At 43.3% G+C, this 23779-nt stretch overlaps 1 protein-coding gene across 3 annotated transcripts in view; it reads left to right on the forward strand.

Moving 5' to 3' along the window:
• The window catches only part of TTC27 (tetratricopeptide repeat domain 27), a 169856-nt gene that overhangs the window by 142146 nt on the left and 3931 nt on the right, over window positions 1-23779 (forward strand). For all 3 annotated transcript variants that reach the window (XM_078784402.1, XM_078784403.1, XM_078784404.1), the window contains 5 exons: window positions 306-358; window positions 3550-3715; window positions 16140-16334; window positions 17079-17190; window positions 19514-19614. In XM_078784402.1, the coding sequence (XP_078640528.1) occupies window positions 306-358; window positions 3550-3715; window positions 16140-16334; window positions 17079-17190; window positions 19514-19614 (627 nt within the window). The remainder of the gene's footprint in view (window positions 1-305; window positions 359-3549; window positions 3716-16139; window positions 16335-17078; window positions 17191-19513; window positions 19615-23779) is intronic.

The following is a 23779-nucleotide window of genomic DNA, read 5'->3' on the forward strand; positions in this document are numbered from 1 at the left end:
AGCTCAATTAAAATCCCTTAAAAGAGCCGACGTGACTGTTTCTGTAAAGATAAAAAAGGAAAAAATCAGAGCCAAACTCGAAATAAAAGGGACCTGAAATTGTGAAGTTTAATTGCATTTTGGTCATTGAAGGAACCCCAAATGAAGACAGATACTGTGTTGGAATGCCTTGTACTTTGTGCCTGAGCAAATGTAGCTTTTCACATCGTACTTTGTTCTGTGTAGGTACCTTGGGCTCTTACATCATGCTGGAAATTGCGACGCTTGAAGTGTTATAGTAAATTGTACTTGTGCTGTCATTTCAGAATGCAGAAGCCTGGAACAACCTATCTACGGCCTACATCCGTCTGCAAAAAAAGTGAGTGTTAGTGGAATTCGTCCCGTTTTTGCCACCAAGGGAAGTGGGATGGGTTGCACAATTTACGCGGACGTCCCCAGAGGGACAGCTGCCTGGCTTTTTTGGCCGACGGCTGGCGTGAGAAAGCCGAGCAGCAATTGAACCAATTGTCAACAGGCACGTCAATCTCGCTAACTGCTCCAAAACCCGGGCCTAAAAATAACCAAGATGGGTGTTCGGTGTCTCCGAAGGATCCAAGTCATTGTCATGAATGGTAAATTTTGGTATATCGGGGCTGTTGCCAAGATTGCATACTGCATAAAATATAACGTTGTTGATGCATCATATTGTTTCTCATGATCAGCACAAACATATGTTTGTGTTTTTTTAATTGTCAGATCAATATTGTAGATTTTGTTTGTCTACAATCTCCATGTTAATTTTGAAAATCTTGACCTGCAATAAATACTTGACTCAGGGCTGCCAGGATGGTTTAGACATGTGCGCAATCGCCGCTCACCTGTTTAGCCTGGGTTTGAATCTCCATTCACCTATAAACTGCCATCCTGTAGTGTTTTGTACACAGGGCCGAGACATCGATGTGTGTTCTGTCCATCGGTAGGACGTTAAGTCTGAGGACTCGTCTGCCAATACTGGTCATTGGTTAAAGTTAAAGATCACACTGTGCCATTTACGAAGTGTAGGCAAGTTATCGCCGGTATCCTGCACAAGTTACCTTTCAGCGAGTGTCACGTCTGACCAGCCAGTTCGTGAACGACTTGGGCCAAAAACGCTCCCCAGCTGACTCAATAAGGTGAATACCTGGAGCCATTAAAGTCGTACTGATAGTCAGGGTAATATAATAACTATATACTGTGAACCATTTGTACATAATACACTATTTATTACCAGTTTATTTTAAGGATCTCGTTTCCACCACTGACGCCAATAGTTTCATTGTCTATGATGTAATGGAATAGCAATCAAAATGCCTTTCATCCAAAGAATAATATATTCAGTGGAAGCACAAATGTAGCTCAATTTTAAAGGAAGGAAAATGTTCTTTTTTCCTGCATGGAATTCTCAGGAGATTCTTCCCTCTCCCCCTCCCACCCCCCCCCCCCCGAAACCGAAACCCCTGTCCATCCCCTACATTGATGCTTGTGTATTGCAAGTGCTAGAAAAGTCCTTTTTGATTGATTAACCACCCCCTTCTCCCCCATTCTATGTTCTCTGTATGCGTTAATATGCAGTTTGTACATGGTCGCATACGAATGCGGTTACATAGCCCTCAGGACTCCTGCGAACGAGCTCCCTCTGGAATTTTCAGGAAAAAATAGGCAGATACGGTAAAAAATGGACAGATATGGTCAGGTCTCCTGGGGATAACAACGGGGGTCGCATCCTCGGTCCGCACTCAAAGTAGGCAGCGCAATGTGATCCACATTTTCATAGAGAGAATTGGGGTTCTCTCCCAACCCTAAACTCACTGGGCCATGAAGTTGTTTCACTCCCAAAGCTCCCTGTGCACCCCCCAGGTACAACCAAAAGGATTTAATTCAAAAAAAAATAACCACCAACCTTCGGATTTGTGTCCTTCCCCCTCCGCCAGATACTTCTGGCAGAGGGGGGAGGATACTTCTCAAATTATATACAGTATGATAATAAAACCATGAGGAGATGAACGACAAATTAACACAGTAGAAGGGATTTGAAACTGGAATCCCATGCGTTAAGTGCTCGGATGGGAACCCCAAGCAGACAAATTGCAAGAAGACATTCTGACAGACAAATTGCTGTTGGACATAAGGATGCTCAGAGCACTCGCTCGTCTTTCCTTGATTGTGTGTATTTTTAATCGTGGAATTTGGCACACACCGAAAATATTTTCGTAAAGGTATTTTTGGAGCGTAGCCTCGATATGTGAATTAATTTAGCACGCAGACCTTTAGCAAATGGTTGCACTTGGGACACGGAACAAATTTTCATTATTTTCGAGAGTCATGAAAGGTCGCGACATTCAAATACATTAGATGATGAAAGTTGTGTATCTCTCTTGGCTTACGTCCTTGATTTGGGCAATCGGTGATTCCCGTTTATAAATATTAATAAAACAAGATGCTCATTTATCATTGCTTGTTGTATTTCCGCAGAATTGTGCAGGCGCAAAAATTGTGGTTGTGGGCAGAAGGCCGTTTAAGAAGGAGTGTGGTTGTCCTTTAGCTTGTTGGAATGTACTCTGCTTACCGCCCAGTTTAAACTTGCTATTCCGGGATTTTATTTAACAAAAATAACCACCAACCTTAGGATTGGCTGCACCAGCTGCAGCTATCTTAAATACTACTCTTGCTGTTATTGTTACGTAGGAGTGGGATGAACGTTGCTTCCGATTTTGATGTCTGCAGACAGCCCTAGGCAAAAATAGGATTTCAGGCTGCCATACATTTCACCCCAATTCCACTTTGCTCATGGGGGTAACCACCCACGCCTTTTAAAAAGGGGTGGATTGTCTCACCGAGATTCGCCTTTACCCCGAGGGTCTCTGCATGATTATGATCTGTGACCGTGGCAGTTATGGGTCACAGACTTGCTGATTATGGCCTTCACAAGAGGATCTGAGCCAGGGCAACGGCTTCCGGTGGCGACAGCGACGTGGAGTTTAGGGGGCGGGGTGTGGAGCATTGGGGCAGCAGAATATTTTTTGTTGCTGTGGTTTTTGTCGTGCTGGGAATTTTCCAAGGTGAAAGAGAAATGAAGAACACCCACAGTGCATTTCAGTCGAGCTCTGATGTTACACTGGTGTGGCCCAGAGGTCACAATTTTTTTTCACAAAGCCCTTTCCTGAACATCTTTCAAATGAAGGATTCAATGGGCCCATTCCATGACAAACAGTGATCAGGCGAGGCATTGCAATCACGGAACAGAAGCGAGGTGGTGTTCCGAAGGAAATGCCATGACTTCACCTCGACGTTTCTCCGATACTGCTGACATGAGCTACTGTAATCTAGTTACCACCTGGTGTTTGCTGTCATACCACATGGATTGCATTATGCTGCCTTAAAATTTCTCTGACCTTTGATAATGCATGGGGTGATTGTGTTTGTGCTGCCCTAACGACTAAAATGGCCTCATCCTTCACAATTCTTTCCAAGTGGTTTCTTGCTAAAGAAGCATTACAGTTACGTGAGGGTTCATCTTACCGTGTCTTGCAGGGACAAAGCTTTCCGGACACTACAAGAGGCAATAAAATGTAATTTTGAAGCCTGGCAGATTTGGGAAAACTTCCTTGTGATCAGCATGGATTTGGGAGAGTTTGCAGAGGCTATTTACGCTTACAATCGCCTCCTTGACTTGAGAAGCAAATACAAGGATGTTGAGGTAAGGAAGAACGACTTACCGATGTAACGTGAGGAAATAGCAAGATGGGTTTTGGTTTGATACGTGCGTATATTGTATTGTGATCAACATGTAGTCTCTGAAAGTATGAGCCTTAAAGTAAAGTATATTTTGATACCGAATGCTTATATCCATGTGTTGGCAGAGCTCATTTGAAGGAAAATATATATTGCTTTTTGAAGAATTTAAAAGTTTGAAAGTTGCTTTGATCGAAAGCGGTGTGGAGGGCATTGGAGGAGGTGGAGGTAGGAAGGCGGAGGGAGCGGTGGAGTTTGGAGGAGGATGAGATATACAGAAGTACGTGCATTCACAAAATACATTATTATCCTCCCTGTTCCCACATGGACGGGAGATGCTTTTGGCAATGGTCTTTTTTCCTTTTTCTTTTTTACAGGAACCAAGGCTTGTAGTGGAGTTGCCACACACACACACACACACACACCGCATGGACATATAGACGAATATATGAGACACAACACATGAATGTTTGATGAGACAAGCATGACCACTGAGCTTGGGGGAAGTGCCGTCACTTCCTGTGGCACTGGGTACCCGCAACCCCAAAAAATGGTGCGCCTTTCTTACCTCACTCAGCAGGGCATTTCCTAAGAAATGCCCGAAATGAATTTCCTCCTCTCCATGGATGCCAACCGAACATCAAGCAAGGAAGCAGCATGTACCATTTTTACAACCATTACACCACCGAGTCTAGTCAGCCAGTTTGTGTCGGTGAGTGAGTTTGTGAGTTCACACGCAGAACTCCATTAATATAGCTGCTTCATTCTCAGATATCACGTAATCTATATACTTTGGCGACGCTCTGCAGGTTCTTTTTAAAACCATAATATGTAAAGAATGCAAAGATTCTGTGGAGCATCTGTGGCCCCAGAAGATTGTGAAAAAGACAACGTTGGCAGCATTTTTCTTGAGGCTTGCAGCACACCTCAGACCATGGGCTCGACTCGCATGGCCAGGAGGCCTTCACATTTCATGCAGTGTAGTCCAGCCCATGGTCTGAGTTGCATTGCAAGGCCTATGGGCCCAACTCGTATCCCAGGTGGCCTTAGGCATAGTTCAACAAATTTGTCCAACTTAACCATAACATTGCAAAAAAAATTATACACGGTTTAGGCTCGTGGAAGGGCAAGGACACATAACTGCAGGACAAAGGGGAAATGCCAACTGCAGGGCAGAGTTGATGGAGACAGACAAACAAGGGATGCAGGTAACAATGAGTGGTAGGGGAGAAAACAAGGGGTGAACAAGATGGATACATAAGCAAAATTTTGGGAGGGTTGGGAGATGGTTTAATGGGTGTAGAAAAGATCATGGCTTTAGATAGGGGATGACCTGAGATGGTGGTGAACAGCTGTCATTAAGACCTGGAGGGAAGAATGCAATTGAAGAGTGTGAGATGTGGTTCCACAGGCGGGAAAAAAGAGAGTGGAATGAGTGAAGGTGAGCAGTGGTTCTGGATTTAGGCAGTTTCACTAGGAGAGGGTTGCTGGTAAATCTCGTGCGTCATGCAGATACCTGGGGAGGTGGGCGGGAGGGAAGGGAGGGGGACACAGCATGGAGAGGGTAGAGGGTACAATTCCAGAAATTAAGCGGAAGAAGCCAGAGACACAGACCTGTTGGCGAGAGCGAAGGCGAAGTAAAGTGATAGGTCTGCAGGCTCAGCTTCATCGTGAGAGATTCCATTGATCTTGAAAGGCTTAGTTTCCACGGTGTCAAGTTGAGCATGATGTGAGGCATGGGACACAGAACAGTACCCCAATCAAGCTGCAGACCTGGACAATAGACCTGGACACACTCAATAGATCTGCACTCTCTGCAGACATGGACAATATCACAGACTGCTCAAACAAGTGGGACATGTCTTTCAATCCTGCCAAATATCACACTCTCACTTGTATCTCCGAAAAGACCGTCTGGACAACCCCCCCCCCCCCCCCCCCATTTACTTTCTGAACAATCCTCTTGAAGAAGTTCCGTCACTCAAGCTTTTGGGTCTCACGATATGGCATGATCTTTCATGGGAAAACCACATTTCCAAGCTGGCTTCCAAAGCCAGTCACCGACTGGGCATCCTCCGTTGTGCGAAGTCCTTTCTAGGCACTTCTGAGATCCTCACCACATACAAAGCTTTCATCCGCTGCTCAATGGAATATTGCTCTCTCCTCTGGGCAGGTACTCCTGCATCTCGCCGAGCTTGGCTTCACGCTGTTGAAACCAAAACATTCAGATTCATTGGAATCTCCCACGATGAAGCTGATTCTGAGGACCTTCCTCTCTCTCACCTCAGGCATGTAGTGGTCTTTGTCTTTTATCGACTCCTCTCCGGCCTTGCTCCCCCTGCTCTGTCTGTGCTCTGTCCCCCAAATATTCCTGCAGGACGCACAAGATCTGCCAGCAACCCTCTTATGGTTAAACTGCCAAAATCAAGACTCTCTGCTCACCTTCACTTTCATTACTCTTTTCTCCCATCTCTGGAACAAACTCCCTCACTCTCTTCAATCCCTCTCCTCACTCCAGGTCTTCAAAACAGCTGTTCACCACCTTCTCTTATCGTTTGTTCTAAGACGCCAAAACCTTGATCCCCATCCAAAACCTTGATCTTTTCTACCCCCATTAAAACACCCCAAATCCACCTCTTTCAATCCACAACTTCTTTCCTGAAATTCCTCTTAGTGTTCATTTGCTTTATACCGTGTTCCCCTCCCATCTTCCCATCCCTCCCCCTTCCACAGATCTCCTGATGTCCCTGTTCTCTACTGTTGTTGTGCTTGTGTGCTTCTCTCTCTCCCACTCTTGTCCCCCGCTCCCTTCATTGTATGTTTTATGTGTTTGTGCATGTTTTCATGTTCAATCTGTTCGCTCTTACACGAGCCTCCATCTTTTATACAAAAAAAGAAATAAAAGTGATTCTTCACCATTGAGTGATGGGGCTAAAACCAACATATAGCAGGATATCTCAAAAAGTTATGGACGGATTTGGACGAAACTTGGTGGACAGCTTGTGTGTGTGCCAAGGAAGGATCGATTCAATTTTGGTGAAGATCGGGATCCAGCTAGTAGAATTTTAAAGTGATTCTTCACCATTGAGTGATATGGCCAACCAGGTGGAGGTATGCTCTCTACTGAGTGCCGTTTTAGTTACATTCTGTGACTCATGGAGTGGCTTTTTACCTCGAGTATATATATTTTTATTTGCTTGGAAGGGCTGGTACAATAGCTTTTTCCTTCAGTACTTTTTTAATAAGTTGATTTCTATCTTCCTTTGGAAACGGCAACTGAAGTGGAACTTCATATTTAAGAATTCTCTATTTAATATCTATCTATAATTCCACTAATCTCTGTGTGTATGTTTGTTTGTATGTTTGTATGTTTGTATGTCTGTGACCGCTGTTTCTCGACAACTACCGGTCCGATATACTTTAAACTTGCCAGGTATATTGCTGGGGACCCGAGGATGTGCCTTTTCAAGGTTTGAAATTAATCGGACAAGTAGTTACTGAGCTATGTCCAAAAACGATTCAACCAATCAGAGAGCAGCGAGCTATCACGTGTGCCGAACGTGGCGAACAGACTCTGCCTCGGACGGCACATTTGAGAGCGTATTCATTTATTTCACGTTGGCAAACTATGTTGGCGTTAAACTCACTCACCAAACTCTCCTCCTATGGTATCCATGGAAATCTCCATGCATGGCTTGTGGACTTCCTCTCTGGTCGTAGTCAACGTGTGGCCCTGAATGGATTTCTCTCATCTCCCCTTCCTGTTCAGGCTGGAGTTCCCCAAGGAAGTGTGCTGGGCCCTGTGCTTTTTCTGGTCTTTATCAATGATCTCTCTGACTCTCTGGAAAATCCTCTCTATCTCTTTGCTGATGACTCCACTCTCTGCCGCTCCATTCCTCTTCCCTCAGATAGGCAGTCTGCAGCCTCCTCACTCTCTGAAGACCTGGACAAAATCACAGACTGGTCAAACAAGTGGAACATGTCTTTCAATCCTGCCAAATCTCACTCTCTTACTATGTCTCTCCGAAAAGATCGACTGGACAACCCTCCCATCTACTTTCTCAACAATCCTCTCCAAGAAGTTCTGTCACTCAAGCTTTTGGGTCTCACTATCTGCCATGATCTTTCTTGGGAAAACCACATTTCCAAGCTGGCCTCCAAAGCCAGTCGCCGACTGGGCATCCTCCGTCGTGCGAAGTCCTTCCTCGGCACACCTGAGCTCCTCACCACATACAAGGCTTTCATCCGCAGCTCAATGGAATACTGTTCTCCCCTATGGGCTGGTGCTCCTGCCTCACACCTGGCTCGGCTTCACGCTGTTGAATCCAAAGCTTTCAAAATCATTGGAATCTCCCGCGATGAAGCTATCTCTGAGGGCCTTTCACTCACTCACCGCAGGCAGGTAGGTGGTCTTTCTGTCTTCTACCGACTCCTCTCCGGCCTTGCTCCCCCAGCTCTCTCCGTGCTCTGTCCCCCAAATATTCCTACAGGTCGCACAAGATCTGCCAGCAACCCTCTGATGGTTAAACTGCCGAAATCCCGGCTCTCTGCTCACCTTCACTCTTTCATTCCTCTTTTCTCCCGCCTGTGGAACAAACTCCCACACTCCCTTCAATCCCTCTCCTCCCTCCAGGTCTTTAAAACAGCTGTTCACCACCATCTCTTATCTTCCCCCATCCATAACCTTGATCTTTTCTACCCCCACTAATTCACCCCAGATCCACCTTGTTTGAAATTCCAACTTATTTCCTGGAAATCCTGGCAGTGTCCATATGTTTATACCTCTCCCACCCCCCCCCCCCTTCACATGCCTCCCCCCCTTCACATGCCTCCCCCCTTCACATGCCTCCCCCCCAAAGCCCTCTCCCTCCCACAGATCTCTCGATGTCTCCATGTCTCTCGGTCCCTGCTCTCAAATGTTGTGTTTGTGTCCTTCCCCCTCTCTCCCCATCTTGTCTACCGCTCCCGATGTTATTTGTTTTATGTGTCTGTTTGTCTTTCTGTGTGATTAATTTTCGCTCTTTCACGAGCCTCGATCTTGTATACAAAAAAAAAAAAAAAAAAAAAAAAAAAAAAAAAAAATATGTTTTAAAACTAATTAAAACTACTTTGCGATTCATCGTAACTGCGATTCGTAACTGCCGTTCGCTTTGGCTTTGCGAATGGACCAAACCATTTCATGTAAATAGAGGGGGGGGATTGTCACCGTACTCGCAAGCCGTTCGCTTTGGACCAAACCATTTCATGTAAATAGAGGGGGGGGATATAATTTTAGATATAGATATAGTACGGGCATGCCCTAGTATTTTAAATAACTGAAGTTTTAAAATTTTATTGTTTTCATGAGTTTTTTTTTTTTTTAGTTTTTGTGAGTTTTTAAGTTTCGAGTTATCGAAAAAAAAAATACGTTTTTATATATAATAACTAAAAGTTGACAAATCAGATCCAGAGATTATTTTTTTTTACAGCTGTTTCCAAAGGAGGATGCAAATTCATTCCTTTATACTTTTGTTAACGGAGTGTTTCAGGGTGAAAATGCATTCCAAAAGGTTTAAATGTACAGTCATATACTTCATATTATCATTATTACATGATAATTATCATTATAAGTGTTATTGCAAACAAGAGGCAACGGTGAGATTGTGAGCCTTTAACCACGAGTACAAATTGCACTGAAATTGCATGAAATGTGTCTTTGAGGACTGGTGATAGAAAAGGAGAATAATAATTAGATAATTTTGTATGTGCATATCAAAATAATAAATTATTTTTCAACAGGATTGAAGGCTCATGGGGGGGGGGGGCTGTTACACATATCGTGCACACACATGCAGACAAAGACATTGGACAACACCGGACTTCAGACAACCACAGCCTATGACCTTGGGGGGAGTGGTGTAACTTTCCGGAGCACTTTGCAGTCTGGTTGTGATACTGCCTGATCCTGGCGATGTCATGTCGCTATTTTTCAACGCAGTCAGTGGGGTAGTTACAATCTCTCCTCTCCCCACCCTGCCCCCCAAGCCCATCTGTCCCCACCCTTCCACCCCTACCCAGGGGATGCCAACCCGTGGATTAATCTCCGACCACTCCCGACCCCCGCTACGCTTCCACCCCTCCAAAAGGGATGTCAAGACATGGATTAATCTCCCCCCTCCTGACCCTCCCCTCCCCCCCCCCCCCGACTCTTCCACCCTTCCAACCCTCCCGAAAGGAAGCCTATCCTATTATTGATCCTCCTTCATCGAGAGTAAGCAGCACATAGTATTTTTCTCATCTTCAGTATGCCTCAGCTCGGGTAAGAGTCGAACTGCTGACCTTCCAGACTCAGGCCAGATGCTCAAACCATTACCACTTAGTCTGGAAAGTCGAAATCGGAGTCGCTGAATCTTTTGATGTTATTACTCCCGCTAGGGAGTAATGCATTCGATCGTGTCCGTCCGTGTGTGTGTGTGCGTGCGTGCGTACGTGTGTTTGTGAACAAGATATCTGGAAAAATTCTGAACGGATTTGGATGAAAGTTGGTTGATGATTGCCCTTGGGATAAGGAAGAATTGATTAGTTTTTGGTGAAGCTCAGGATATTATTCCGGATCCAGGAATTTTTTGAAGGATTTTTTTACCATTGGAAGATAGGGCTCATTTTTTTTAACATTATCTTCTATATATTCTATATTTAACATTGTCATTTGAAAATAGTTTTCATATTTGTTGTAAATGTAGTTTAAACTCGTGGTTATGCGTTAGAGTGGTGTATTGCTTAGCAGCGTCCTCTTCAATGTTAATTTTTTTTTCCTAATAAAGACATATTCTGTCATTTTAAAACCACCAAAGTGTGTATTAGGTTTCCCCGTTTCATAAAATGTATCGTTTGATACGTATAATGCTTGAAAACGGTATTTTTTTTTATTTTTTTTAAAGAGATATCAACATTTACCTCAGCGAATGTCAATCGCGGTGTCAGTATTTGATGAACTTATAAAGACTTAGATGACTTATAAGTGTGACAAGCATGTGCACGGGATTCTTCCCAGAAGAATGAGTGGTCGCATTAGCTTGTACGACTTAAAATGAGCGAGTTTTGTTTTCACGTTTGGGCCAGTTTTACATGTTGTATCCCTAAGGAATGAAACGACGTTTTTTCTGGCTTACAATTTTATTTGAAGTCACACATGCCTCAAAATACACTCACTTATATAGAATTGAACGCTCAATCCGAAAATGTAAGTGAAATTGCCTTGTTGTTTTTTTTTACATTATCTTCTATATATATTCTTCTATATATATCTGTGCAGTGCCTGTCTTGTGTTGTCTTGTCTTGTGTTGTCACTGAACTACTCCCTCAAACTTTTGTGAAATCGTACTATTCCAACTTGACCCACGGCTGGAGTATGCGCTCTACTGAGTGGCGTTCTCGTTTAATATTTAACTCAAACTGAACTGGGTGATTTTGAGCTTTCTCTGACTGATCTCAGCCATCGATGGTCCGATGAACTTGGAAATTTGCACATGCATAGAGTGCCTTCAGAAAGTAGTCTCACCCACCCTTTCGCATTTTCCACATTTTTTGTGTTGGAGCCTGAATTTAAGATGGATTAAATTGAGATTTCTTTGTCACTGATCCACACATAATGTCAAAGTGGAATTTTTTTTTGAGATATCTTTGCAAATTAATTTAAAATGAAAAGCTGAAATGTCTTGAATTAATAAGTATTCAGCACTCCAAATTGAGATCAGGTGCATCAAATTTCCTCTGATCACCCTTGATATGTTTATACAACTTGATTGGAGTCCATCTTTGGGCAATTCAATTGATTGGACATGATTTAGAAAGAAACACACCTTTCTATATAAGGTCCCACGGTGGACAGTGCATGTCAGAACAGAAACTTTACCATGAAGTCCAAGGAACTGTCTGTAGAACTCCGAGATAAAATTGTGAGGAGGCATAGATCTGGGCAAGGGTATAAAACAATTTCTAGGGTGTTGAAAGTCCCTAAGAGCCCAGTGAGCTCCATCATTAGGAAATGGAAAGAATATGGAACTGCACAGACTCTTACTACAGCTGGCTGTCTGACCAAACTGAGCAACCGGGCAAGAATGTCGTTGGTCAGGGAGGTGACCAAGAACCCAATGAGCACTCTGACAGAAATACAGAGTTCCTTGGCTGAGATGAGAGAACCTGCAGGAAGGACAACAGTTACTGCAGCACTTCACAAAACGAGGCTTTATGAGAGTGTCCAGATGGAAGCCACTGTTGAGAAAAAGGCACATGACAGCACGCCTGGAGTTTGTAAAAAGGCATGATAAAGACTGTGGATGAGGCAAAATATTCTGTGGTCTGATGAGACGACAATTTAACTCTTTGGCCTGAATGCAAAGTGCTACGTCTGGCGGAAACTAAGTATTAGATGTGTGGATATATCTATATTAGATAAGTGGTATTAGATGGGTGGCTCACCACCCATCTAATACCATCCCTACCATGAAGTATGGTAGCATCATGCTATGGGATGCTTCTCAGCGACAGGAACTGGGAGACTTGTAAGGATAGAGGGAATAATGAATGAAGCCAAATACAGGCAAACCCTTGAGGAGAATCTGCTTCAGAGTGCAAAAAAACCGAAGACTGTGGTGAAGATTTTAAGTTACAACAGGACAATGACCCCAAGCACACAGCCAAAGCAACACCGGAATGGCTTCAGACCAAGAATGGGAATGTCCTTGAGTGGCCCAGCCATAGCCCAGACTTTAATCGCATTGAGAATCTGTGGAAAGACTTCAAGACACTTCCCATCACTTCCCATGCTGTTCAATGACACTTCCCATCAAACTTGCCAGAGCTTGGGAAAACCTGCAAAGAAGAATGGAAGAAACTCCCCAAATCCAGATAGACAAACCCAAGAAGACTCGAAGCTGTAATTGGTGCTGAAGGCGCTTCTACGAAGTATTGACTCCGAGGGTTGAACACTTATGTAAACCAGATGGTATTCATAGAATACTTACCCTGCGCAGTCAACTTGGTGTGGGCCAACTCTTCTGTTTTTGAACGTTTTTTTTTTTTGAACCAATATGGCTGCCAGACCACGTGAGCGATGACATAAATTTATATTCTCTAATATAATTGTTGCATAGATCATGCTCATTAAATTTCAAACTGATCAGACAAAGCGTTATCCTTGTCGAATTATGACGTCATAATTATGGCACGAATGTCGTCATCGTTAACAACACCTATTCCCCATATGGAGTTGTTTACAATGAGCCGCGGTTCAATTTTTTCCATGGAATGGTTTTGGAGATAGAGGTGCAACGTTTTTCTGTTTTTCAAAGATGGCGCCTGTAACACATGACCTATGACGTCATAATAATCATTAAAATACTCGAAAGGTGGAGGCTCTCCTAAGGTGAAAATTTCGTGTCAATCGGATCAAGAATTGCAGAGAAAAAAAAATCATACTGATCGATTCAAGCGTTGTACTTGGCGAACTATGACGTCATAATTAAGGTGCCGATGACATCATCAATAACATGTCTTGTTCCCCAAGCAGAGTACTTGACAATGAGCCATGTTTCAATTTTTTTCCATGTGGTCGTTTCGGAGATATAGAGGTGCAACTTTTTTCGATTTTTCCAAGATGGTGCCTGTGCCATGTGGCATATGACGTCATAATTATCATTTAAAAAATTCCACAGGAGGAGCCGCTCATATTCTGAAAATTTCGCGCCAATCGGACTAACAGTTGCAGAGGAATTTTTTTTTTCATACTCATCAGATCAAGTGTTGTACTTGTCGAATTATGATGTCATAATGAAGGCACCAATGACATCATCATCAACATATCTTATTCCCCATGGGGAGTACTTGACAATGAGCCATGTTTCCATTTTTTCCATTGACCGGTTTGGGAGATATAGAGGTGTAACGTTTTTCCAAGATGGCGTCCGTACCACGTGACCGATGACTTCATAGTTATGAATAAAAAAATTATACAGGCGGAGGCGCCCCTGTGGTGAAAATTTCGTGTAATTCGGACCAACGGTTGCCGAGAAAATGAATTTTAAAAATGTAGACACGGCACACGCACTTAACTGCTTAACCCCGCTTTTGGCTTCGCGAGCGCAGGGTAATTAGATATTTCTGTGTTTCATTTTTAACTAATTTGTAAATATTTCTTCAAACATGTTTTCACTTTGTCATTATGGGGAATTATGTGTATATAAGTAACAAAAAATATCAATTTAATCCATTTTAAAAATTCAGGCTGAAACAACAAAATGTGAAAAAAGGTCAAGGGGTGTGAATATTTTCTGAAGGCACTGTGGATCTTCACGTAATGAACGCGATGGTAAAATTATTTTTTCCATATTTTAATTTGTCTAATTATTGCCTAATTCTATTGTACTATAAATATTCAGTATATCTTAGACAACATGCTAAAACACTGAAGGAATCACAGGCCAATTAATTTCCACCATCAGTGTCCTCATGCATGTATTGTGTTTTTTGTTGTAATTGCGATAATCAACCTTTATTCACTTGTGTTTGCTGCACATAAACATTTGCAAAAATTGTAGTTTTTTTTGAACATGTGTCTACTAATTGTTATGTGACACCTGAAAGGTAAGTCTGATTTGGACGCATGTGGTATCAAAATGTGCGCAAGACCCTAGTAAATAGGTCATGATGGGAGAATTTGAAATGCCCAGCGGCTGTAAAAAAAAATTGCGAAAAAAAGTCAAAGGGGGCTTCCAGCACCCCCCCCCCCCCCAAACCCCAAACCCCAGAGTACAAATTGATCGATTTAATAAATAGTTTTGTTAGCCTTGGAAATTGCTTCCACAGAACCGGAACTCTAGAAACTGAGTATGGTCAGGGATAGATGCTTCAAATTACAGGAACCCCCTAATTACCAAAGGTGGCATAACTGCTCGATTCGATAAATTAATGAACCATTTTTAAGGCAAATAGAAGAAATCTGCTAATTGACTGAGGAAGAGGGACAGGGACACTCAGCTGGGCGAAGCTACCTTGAACCTGCTCTCTTGGACCAGTCAAGTTCCAAGGGGTGGGAGAAGTGATCCAAGGAACACAGCACTCGTCTGGTGGATTGGGAATCGCTATCTCTCTAGCAGCCTGTCACACAATCATTACTAATCTAAAGTCAATCAATCTATCAAAAATGAACGATGTGAACTTGACATGATCATCACCTGAATTAGCTCTGTTGGTTGGGAGAAGGTGTGTGGAGGGGGGAACAGGTCAAAAAATCTTGAAACTACTTTTGAACCATTTTATTCTCATAAAATGTAGATCAGGTTGCTGATTATTTGATCACACCTTTTTGAAAACAAAAGTGCCTGGCTTTTTTTTGGTGGAAGAGCTCGGCTCATTCCGCGTTGTTAAATTTAGGCCAACATAGATCATAGATGGTCGATTCTGATATTATTTTTGTCATGGTTTTACTGCGTGTGTAAAGCAACCTCTTTTCTCAAAAGTAACATTTTACAAGTTGAATATAAATGCAGACTCTCAATCAATGAAGTCCCCCATGTACCCTGGACTTTCGAAAGAGACCTTCACCTTAATCTTCATATAATCTTAATCTCTTCAACCTTATTATTGTGTCCATTCTTTACATTCTGCATCCACATTCGGTTCTCAAGCAAATCATCCTTTATCCGAAAAAGAGGTTACAAAAGAGTAACAAAGAGTGTCCCTTTTTGTCCCCCGTCGCACCGCGGAGCGAAAGGGGGACTATGGTTTTCGCGTGCGTGCGTACGTGCGTGCATGCGTAAGCGAAGGACCGAATTCTAATTTGGTGTGTGGGTGCAACCCACGCCAAAATCCAAGATGGCCGCCGCCATGTATGTCTGACGCCATGTATGTCTGAACCTTGTGAGCGGAATATCTTGAAAAATAAGCGAAGTACCAACTTCTAATCTGGTGTGTGGGTGTATCTCGGCATAAGGAAGAACCCTATTGAAAATTGGGTCGCCACGTCAAAATCCAAGATGGCCGCCACCATATATGTCTGAACCTTGTGAGCGAAATATCTTGAAAAATAAGCGAAGTACCAACTTCTAATCTGGTGTGTGGGTGTATCTAGGCATAAGGAAGAACGCTATTGAAAATTGGGTCGCCACGTTAAAATCCAAGATGGCCGCCTTGCGTCTTCCACTTTGTCAACTCACATCACTTCACCGACGGGGGACCGAGGCGTAACGCTTGTTATTTTCTAGTGTAGCATACGAGCTTCTCTGAAGCTGAAGTCCAGGGTACATGGGGACTTCATTGATTGAGAGGCTGCATTTATATTCAACTTGTAAAATGTTACTTTTACTCTAAAGCAAGAGCCGTCTTATCTTTAGGTCTTGTGTGTATTTCAGGTCCTGAGCATCCTTGTTAGAGCTGTGGTAGATGGTCTATTGGACAGGAAGGGAAAACCAGCGACTGCCTTGAGAGGGAAACTTCGAGAGCTCTTTGGACGTGTGACTTCGTCCATCTCCGACGCAGAGATCTGGAAGCTGTATGCACAGCTGTATGGCAGTGGATTTTCTGACGATGCTGACAGCAATGAGAAGGTACGTGACCTCGTGCCTTCGCCTTACCATTGACTTGGCCGGTATAGATACGATAAAGTTTGCAATGCTTTCTTTTTAAGGTATCTAAGTGCATGCACATCATTGCATGGGAAGCAAACTTAGTGAGCCAGTGGTAAGCATGGATGTGTGTGCAGGCAAGCTTGTGGATAATTTTCCCTACTTTTTAACAATTTTCCTCGGTCCATATTCATAAAGACTTCCCTTTCACTCTTGTTTGGCCTTAATCCCCCCTCCCTCTTCCATGTCCCTCTGAGGCCGTACACTTGAATGGGTCATTTGTCTTTTCTTTGCATGTGTGTTGAATTGTTTCTTTTTCTGCTCTTATCTTTCCCAATGACCACTGACACATCTGATTTCTATGAAAACGAGTCGGTGTTCACTTTTGCCATCAAGGCCTATGAAACGGTTTCACACTGCACCCAATCCAAAATCGGCTTTCAATATCCGTCTTCAGAACTGCAGTGTGACACGTTTGATCGACCTCTTTCGGTGGTGCTATCTGATGTTGAAGTTCCAACAACTAATATTGATCAATAGGCCTGAAAAAGTGACAATGATGATTGCAGAACTCTCCTTCGATTTTAATAGATGACTTTTGAAGTTGTGATTGTGCTTTTGAACCAAATGTTGTTCATAGATCTTTATTTTTTTCTTTTTTTTTTCTGTTTATACTTACATGGAAAAAGCACTCTGGTGAAACATGTTTCTTCTTTGCCTTTGCAGGCCTTGCAGTTGTTGGTACAGTCCCATCGCTGCTACCTGCAAAACAATGCTTGGCACAACAACCCTGAGTATTTCAGGCATGTTGCTGAAAGTGCTATACAGCTGGCGAGAGGTGAATTTTCAAGTGTAAGGTTAAAATGAAGAATCTGGCTTTGCTGTTACCCCGTGCACACGAAGCAAAAATCTAGGTTAATCAATCAAATCTAGGCTCCCGTCCGTCCGTCTCTTCTCAGCTTATGATCGTCAGTTTGTGATCATGGAACAACTTATTTAAGTTGAATATTATATTTTGAACACGAATTGGAGCTCATTTTGGACCTCCCACCACTTGAACATGAATAGGCTGACAAGTTTCTCATTTTACTGCACTTTGGCTTTGAATTTGTCCCGGCAGTGTATGCGCAGAGAGGAGAGAGTTAATATTTTTACTCTGTCTGCCTAACCCTCACCGTAACCCTCACCGTAACCCTAACCCTAACCGTAACCCTAAACGTAACCCTAACCGTAAACCTAACCGAAACCCTCACCGTAACCCTAACCGAAACCTTAACCCTAACCGAAACCCTTATTGAAAATCATTCCAAACAGGAAACTTACTGTTTTTAAGGACGTTATAAAGAACACAAACAACAAGCACAAATAACTAATGTAATGATGTGTTAAATAGGGTAATGTAGTCGACTCTCGGTAAAACGGCGGTAAATGCCAGAATTTATTTATTTATGTATGCACCTTTAAACCTCTTTAAGCCTTTATGTGAATTGAATTATATGCTTGAACACTGTAGAACACAAATCTTCATACTTCCAAGAACCATGCTATATATATTTATATATAGCATGAGATGGCATGGCATGTGAAAGGGTACATTCACTATTGGGGTGAAGAAGAGGCCGCCTATATGGTTATGCCCGACGCTGATTGATGCTGCGTTCCATGCTAATCAATAAAGCCTCAATCTCCTAAACTGCGACTGAATGTCGTTTTATTAGTTTATAAGGGTGGTGTATAAGACTGCTTCGGTAGCGCTAAACCTCTGGATTATTTTTTAAAGATCTTTAATAGCATTATTTTATTAAAATTGAAGTGTATACTTGAACAATGGCTGTGATATTGTGTTCTATGAACTCTCTCTTTACTCTCGCCAGAGGAGAGGGTATTATATTTGAGTCCGTTTGTCTGTCTGTCTGTATGTCTGTCTGTCTGTTTGTTTGTCTGTCTGTATGTTTGTTTGCATAAAATAAATATGATTTTCTCTGCAACCATTGGTCCGATTGACAGGAAATTTTCAACATAGGTGTGCCTCCTCCTGTTGAATTTTTTTATGACAATTATGATGTCATATGTCACATGGTACGGGCACCATTTTGGAAAAACCAAAAAACTTTGCACCTCTATATCTCGGAAAGCACTGCATAAAAAAATGAGACATGGCTCATTGTAAAGAACTCTCTATGGGGAATACAATTTGTTCATGATGATGTCATAGGTTCCTCATTATGACATCATAATTCGACAAGTACAAAACTTCATCCGATTAAGAGGAAATTTATTGAGCATCATCTATGGATAAATTGGTGGAGAAAGAAAATAATGATGACGTCATCAGTCACGTGGTTTGGCCGCCATATTCGTTTCGACACAAAAGCCTTAAAAAACATGAAAAACACGTGCTGGCGAGGGTCTGCAATCTTTGATTGCTCTTTCTTGTTTTGTTACTGTATTTAATCTCTCATAAATAGCAATGAAGGATACTGCTGCTGCTGCTGTTTGGGGCCATCTACATACTACATACAAAAAGGGAGAATTATTTACAAACCTCAGCCCTATTCCAACCCTCTCCCTACCGACCTCACCAAAAAGTTGCACGCGTTCCTCTCGCCCTCCCTTTCTTCCTCAGATATGCCAGTATTTGTCTGTTACCTGAAAATTGATCTATATATTATGTGAATAAAAGTTTTCATTATTTATATACCCCCCTTTTACCCAGCCACACACACACTCGAATGGTGCTTACGCCATGATTATATCAACTGGGTCTGTTTTAGTTTTCTTTCACATGATATTGGCTTCTTATTTATATTATGACAAGGGTTTTGTAGCATAATCAAAATATTTTGCACTTTTCAAAAACAATTTCCCTTCGATCCCCACTGGCATGTCTGCTTGCATCTTTCTCCTCCCAACCCCTTTTTATTTTTTTATTCCTTCTCTTCCCTCTTCCCCTTCTTGCCTCAATTAACCCTCACCCTTTATGTGTTTGGAAATTATAGTTGGGCCCTTATTTTCCTACGTTTCAAGGCATGGTGTGCTTGGAAAATTAAGTTCATTGTGTAGTTTATTATACACCAAGCTAGAAAATACACGTTGTTCAAAGTTCATCTTTCCTGATTTTAAAATGCATTGCTTTGTGTCCCATGCACTTTCCTCACCAGTTTACATTGCATGTTCGAAAACCAAATCGGATCATAAGGAGGCCTTGCGCTTGCTGTCCTCTGCTCGGCTTTCACTGAAAGGCCTAATGGCAAAGGCGAAGGTACGTGCTCTATCCAAACTGCACACCAGATCTTAAACAGCATCGATGGCCGAGTCTGATTCGGTCCAACAAATGTTGTTATGGCTTACTATGTTTCTGAGCCATGACGGCTCTTCTTTTTTTTTTTTTGTTCTCCCACTCGTCTTGGCCTTGTTTAGGGTAACACACGAAGTGTTTATGGTAACTTGGTAACTTGTCCTGCTGGTTTATGTTAACAGCAATTCCAGTTTGTTTTAACCACCTATAACCAGAAGACCGTTTTATATGGTGTGTGCATTTGTATTGAAACACAAACCAGGCTATCAATAAAACACAAGGCCTTAGTCTCACCATTCCAGCAATGAAATTCCTATGGTCAGGTTGTCTTATCTCTGCAAATTAAAATACCGAGCGATTTATTGCCATTCGTTTTTAAGCCACTTTGATGTGAATCGTAAGTCAAACTTTAACAATTTTGTCAATGGAAATCCTGGGCCATTCGCCTCACCCATCCAGAAACTAATTGTTCATTGGGTTCCATAATAAATTAACTCATCACATCCCACAACTAAGGTTTGCTCTGATATCGTTATAGGTTTGACCATTTGGAATAGTGGCAAGTAGTATGTGGTCTCAACCTGTGATATCACTGTCTAAATACAGATTGTTATGTATTGCTATTAAAATACTCTTAGAATATGTGCATTATTGGGTGTTATTTATTTATTTTGTAAACAAGATCGAGGCTTGTGTAAGAGCTAACATTAATCACAAAAATATAAACGGACACATAAAACATATAATAAAGGGAGACAAGATGGGGAAAGAGAGGAAAGCACACAAGTACAACAATAGAGAACAGGGACATCAGGAGATCTGTGGGAGGGAGACAACTTGGGGAGAATGGGGAGTGGGGGGGGGGGGGGGGGAGAGTTAAAAACAAATGGACACTGCTAGTACTTCTAGGAAAGAAGTCGGTATTTCAAAAAAGTGGATCTGGGGTGAATAAATTTTTGATTAATGTTAATGGGGGTAGAAAATATAAAAGTTTTGAATGGGGGAAGATAAGAGATGGTGGTGAACAGCTGTTTTGAAGACCTGGAGGGAGGAGTGGGATTGAAGAGAGTGAGGGAGTTTGTTCCAGAGGCGGGAGAAAAGAGGACTGAAAGAGTGAAGGTGAGCAGAGAGTCTTGATTTTGGCAGTTTCACCAGAAGAGGGTTGTGGCAGATCTTGTGCGACCTGAAGGAATATTTGGAGGACAGAGCACAGACAGAGCTGGGGGAGCAAAGCCGGAGAGAAGTCAGTAGAAGGCAGAAAGACCACCAACCTGCCTGCGGTGAGCTAGTGAAAGGCCCTCAGAGCCAGCTTCATCGTGGGAGATTCCAATGATTCTGAAAGCTTTGGTTTCTACAGTGTGAAGCCGAGCTCGTTGTGAGGCAGGACTACCAGCCCAGAGGGGAGAGCAGTACTCCAAGCTGCGGATGAAATCCTTGTATGTTGTGAGGATCTCAGGTTTGCCAAGGAAGGACTTCACATGACAGAGGATGCCCAGTCGGCGACTGGCTTTGGAGGAAATTTGGTTTTCCCAGGAAAGATCATGGCAGATAGTGAGACCCAAAATCTTGAGTGACAGAACTTATTGGAGAAGATTGTTGAGAAAGAAGATGGGAGGGTTGTCCAGATGGTCTTTTTGGAGAGACATAGTGAGAGTGTGAGATTTGTCAGGATTGATATTTATGTTCCACTTGTTTGACCAGTTTCAGATATTGTCCAGGTCTGCAGAGAGTGAAGAGGCTGCTGCCTGTCGATCTGAGGGATGAGATATGGAGCGGTAGAGAGTGGAGTCATCAGGAAAAAGATAGATAGGATTTTCCAGAGAGTCGGAGAGATCATTGATGAAGACCAGAAAAAGCACAGGGCCCAGAACACTACCTTGGGGAACTCCAGCCAGAACAGGAAGGGGAGATGAGAGGATTCCATTCAGGGCCACATGTTGACTGCGACCGGCGAGGAAGGCCGCAAACCATGTGTGGAGGTTTCCATGGATACCATAAGAGGAGAGTTTGTTGAGCAGAGCTGGGTGCCAGACCGTATCGAAGGCACGAGATATGTCAATGGAGACAGCTCTGGTTTCCTGTTTGGCATTTAAGGACCTCCATCCATTGTTGAGACAGCAGAAGCAGCATGTCCAGAGTAGAGTGACCATGTCTGAAACCAAATTGATGATCAGAGATCAAGCCATTGGAGAAGAGGAAAGATTTCATATCCGAAGCAATGATGGATTCCATGACTTTGCTCATAATTGGGAGCAGGCTGATTGGTCTGTTGTTGCAAGGATCTGTTTTTGCACCTTTCTTATGTAAAGCGGCAATATTGGCTGATTTCCAAGTTGATGGCAGATGACCTTGAGCAAAAGAGAGGGTGAAGAGAACAGAGAGAGTTTGTGAAAGAGCGGCAGATCAGAATTTTAGGACCCGTGGGATGATGCCGTCTGGTCCAGTTGTAGAATCAGAGTCGAGGTTTGACAGAAACTTCGCCACCTTGTTGGGAGAGAAGGACACAGAGTCCAGGAGCAGCTGGGTATGACTGGGTAAGGTGGCTACAGAGAGAGATGGGTTTGGGACACAATATTTTGAGTCAAACACAGAGTTGAGGCATTCAGCTTTTTCACGTGCGAGTCAGCTGTGTAGCAGTTTGAGGTAAGTGAGGGGATGGAGAGGGAAGAAACACCAGAAACAGATTTGACCAGATGCCACCAGGATTTGGAGGAGGGAGACAGGTTTGAGAGTTCAGTCTTGAGAGTAGAGAGATATTGTTTCCTGGCTCTCCTGAGGGTAGACACTCACTGGTTCCGAGCTTTGTGAAAGGAATGGAGATTGCCTTCCATGAGGCAAAGGGAAGTTGTTTTAGGGCAACTGCCTCACCACAAGACTCAGTGTACCATGGATGGGAGGAAGGGTAAGACAACTGAAGACGAGATGGGATAAATCTGTGCATGAGAGAGAGTAATTTACTTTGGAAGAATTCCCAGGATGAGTTGATGTCAGAGGCGGTAGAGATGGGAGACCAGTCCAGATGATTGATGGCTGCTTGAAGACTGTGCCAGTCGGCCTCAGGAAATGCCAGACTCGTCCGTGCTGAGGAGGCTCTCTGAGAATGGTCAGAGAGATGTCCACTTCAACAAGCACATGATCAGAAGAAGCGATTGGAGCAGAAGAAGAGCAGCAGACATTTGCAGGGAAGTTAGTCATAAACAAGTCAAGAAGAGAAGATGCTCCGTTGACTGAGATTCGGGTTGGGAAATTGACAGATTGTGTCAATCCCAATGAGTCGCAGAAGTCCTTTGCTGAGGTGCCAAGGCTGGTGTGAGAGGTACCCACACCCAACCAGCTGGCATGATGACAGTTGAAGTCGCCACATATGAGTAAGAGAGAGTAAGGATGAGTGGATAGAAGTTGGTCCATGTTGTCAGACAGCGAGATGTAAATGCAGTCATCACTGTTTGGTGGACAGTACAACACACATCTGAACAAAAGGTGGGAGCGGAGGGGAAGCCGTAGCCAGAGGTACTCCTGGGGGTGTGGCGGAGGATGGAGTAACCAGGGAGAGATATTATGGAATCAGAGACATCTTGAAGGAGGAAAGTTTCTGTTAAGCAGATTAAGTCTGGTTTGTTGGAAGCAACCTGTATAAAGGGATCAGTCAGGTTTGAGCGAAGGCCCCAGATGTTTGAGGTCCATACGGTTAAGGAAGGGGAAGGAGGAGCAACGGATACAGGACAGGGGAGGGGAGGGGTAGGGTAAGATTAGGAAGAGGAGGTGGTAGGGAGAGCTGTTGATAGTGTGTCGGAGATTTCGGAAGAGTTAGGAGAAAGGAAAGGATGAGAGGAGGACAAAAGGTTGGATGGTGATTGGGTGAGGCACAGTGAGGTGTTGTTTGAGGGAGTGGGGGGGGGGGGGCAGAGTGAGGAATAAGGTTGGAGGAGGTGGAGGTATGAGTTGGAAGGGAGAGGAAGTGGGGAGGAAGCCGCTTTGAGGAATGGTGAGAGGGGAGAATTGAAGAAAAATGGAGGTTGGGATATTTGAAGGGGAGGGGGGAGTTTGGGAGGGAAGGGGTGAGGGGGGAGATTTGAAGGGGAAGGGTGGGTATAGGGGGGAGAGGGGTGAGAGGGGAGTTTAGGAGGGG

Source organism: Myxine glutinosa, chromosome 9 (assembly GCF_964187855.1).
Source record: "Myxine glutinosa chromosome 9, kmMyxGlut1.1, whole genome shotgun sequence".
NCBI classification, from domain to species: domain Eukaryota; kingdom Metazoa; phylum Chordata; class Myxini; order Myxiniformes; family Myxinidae; genus Myxine; species Myxine glutinosa.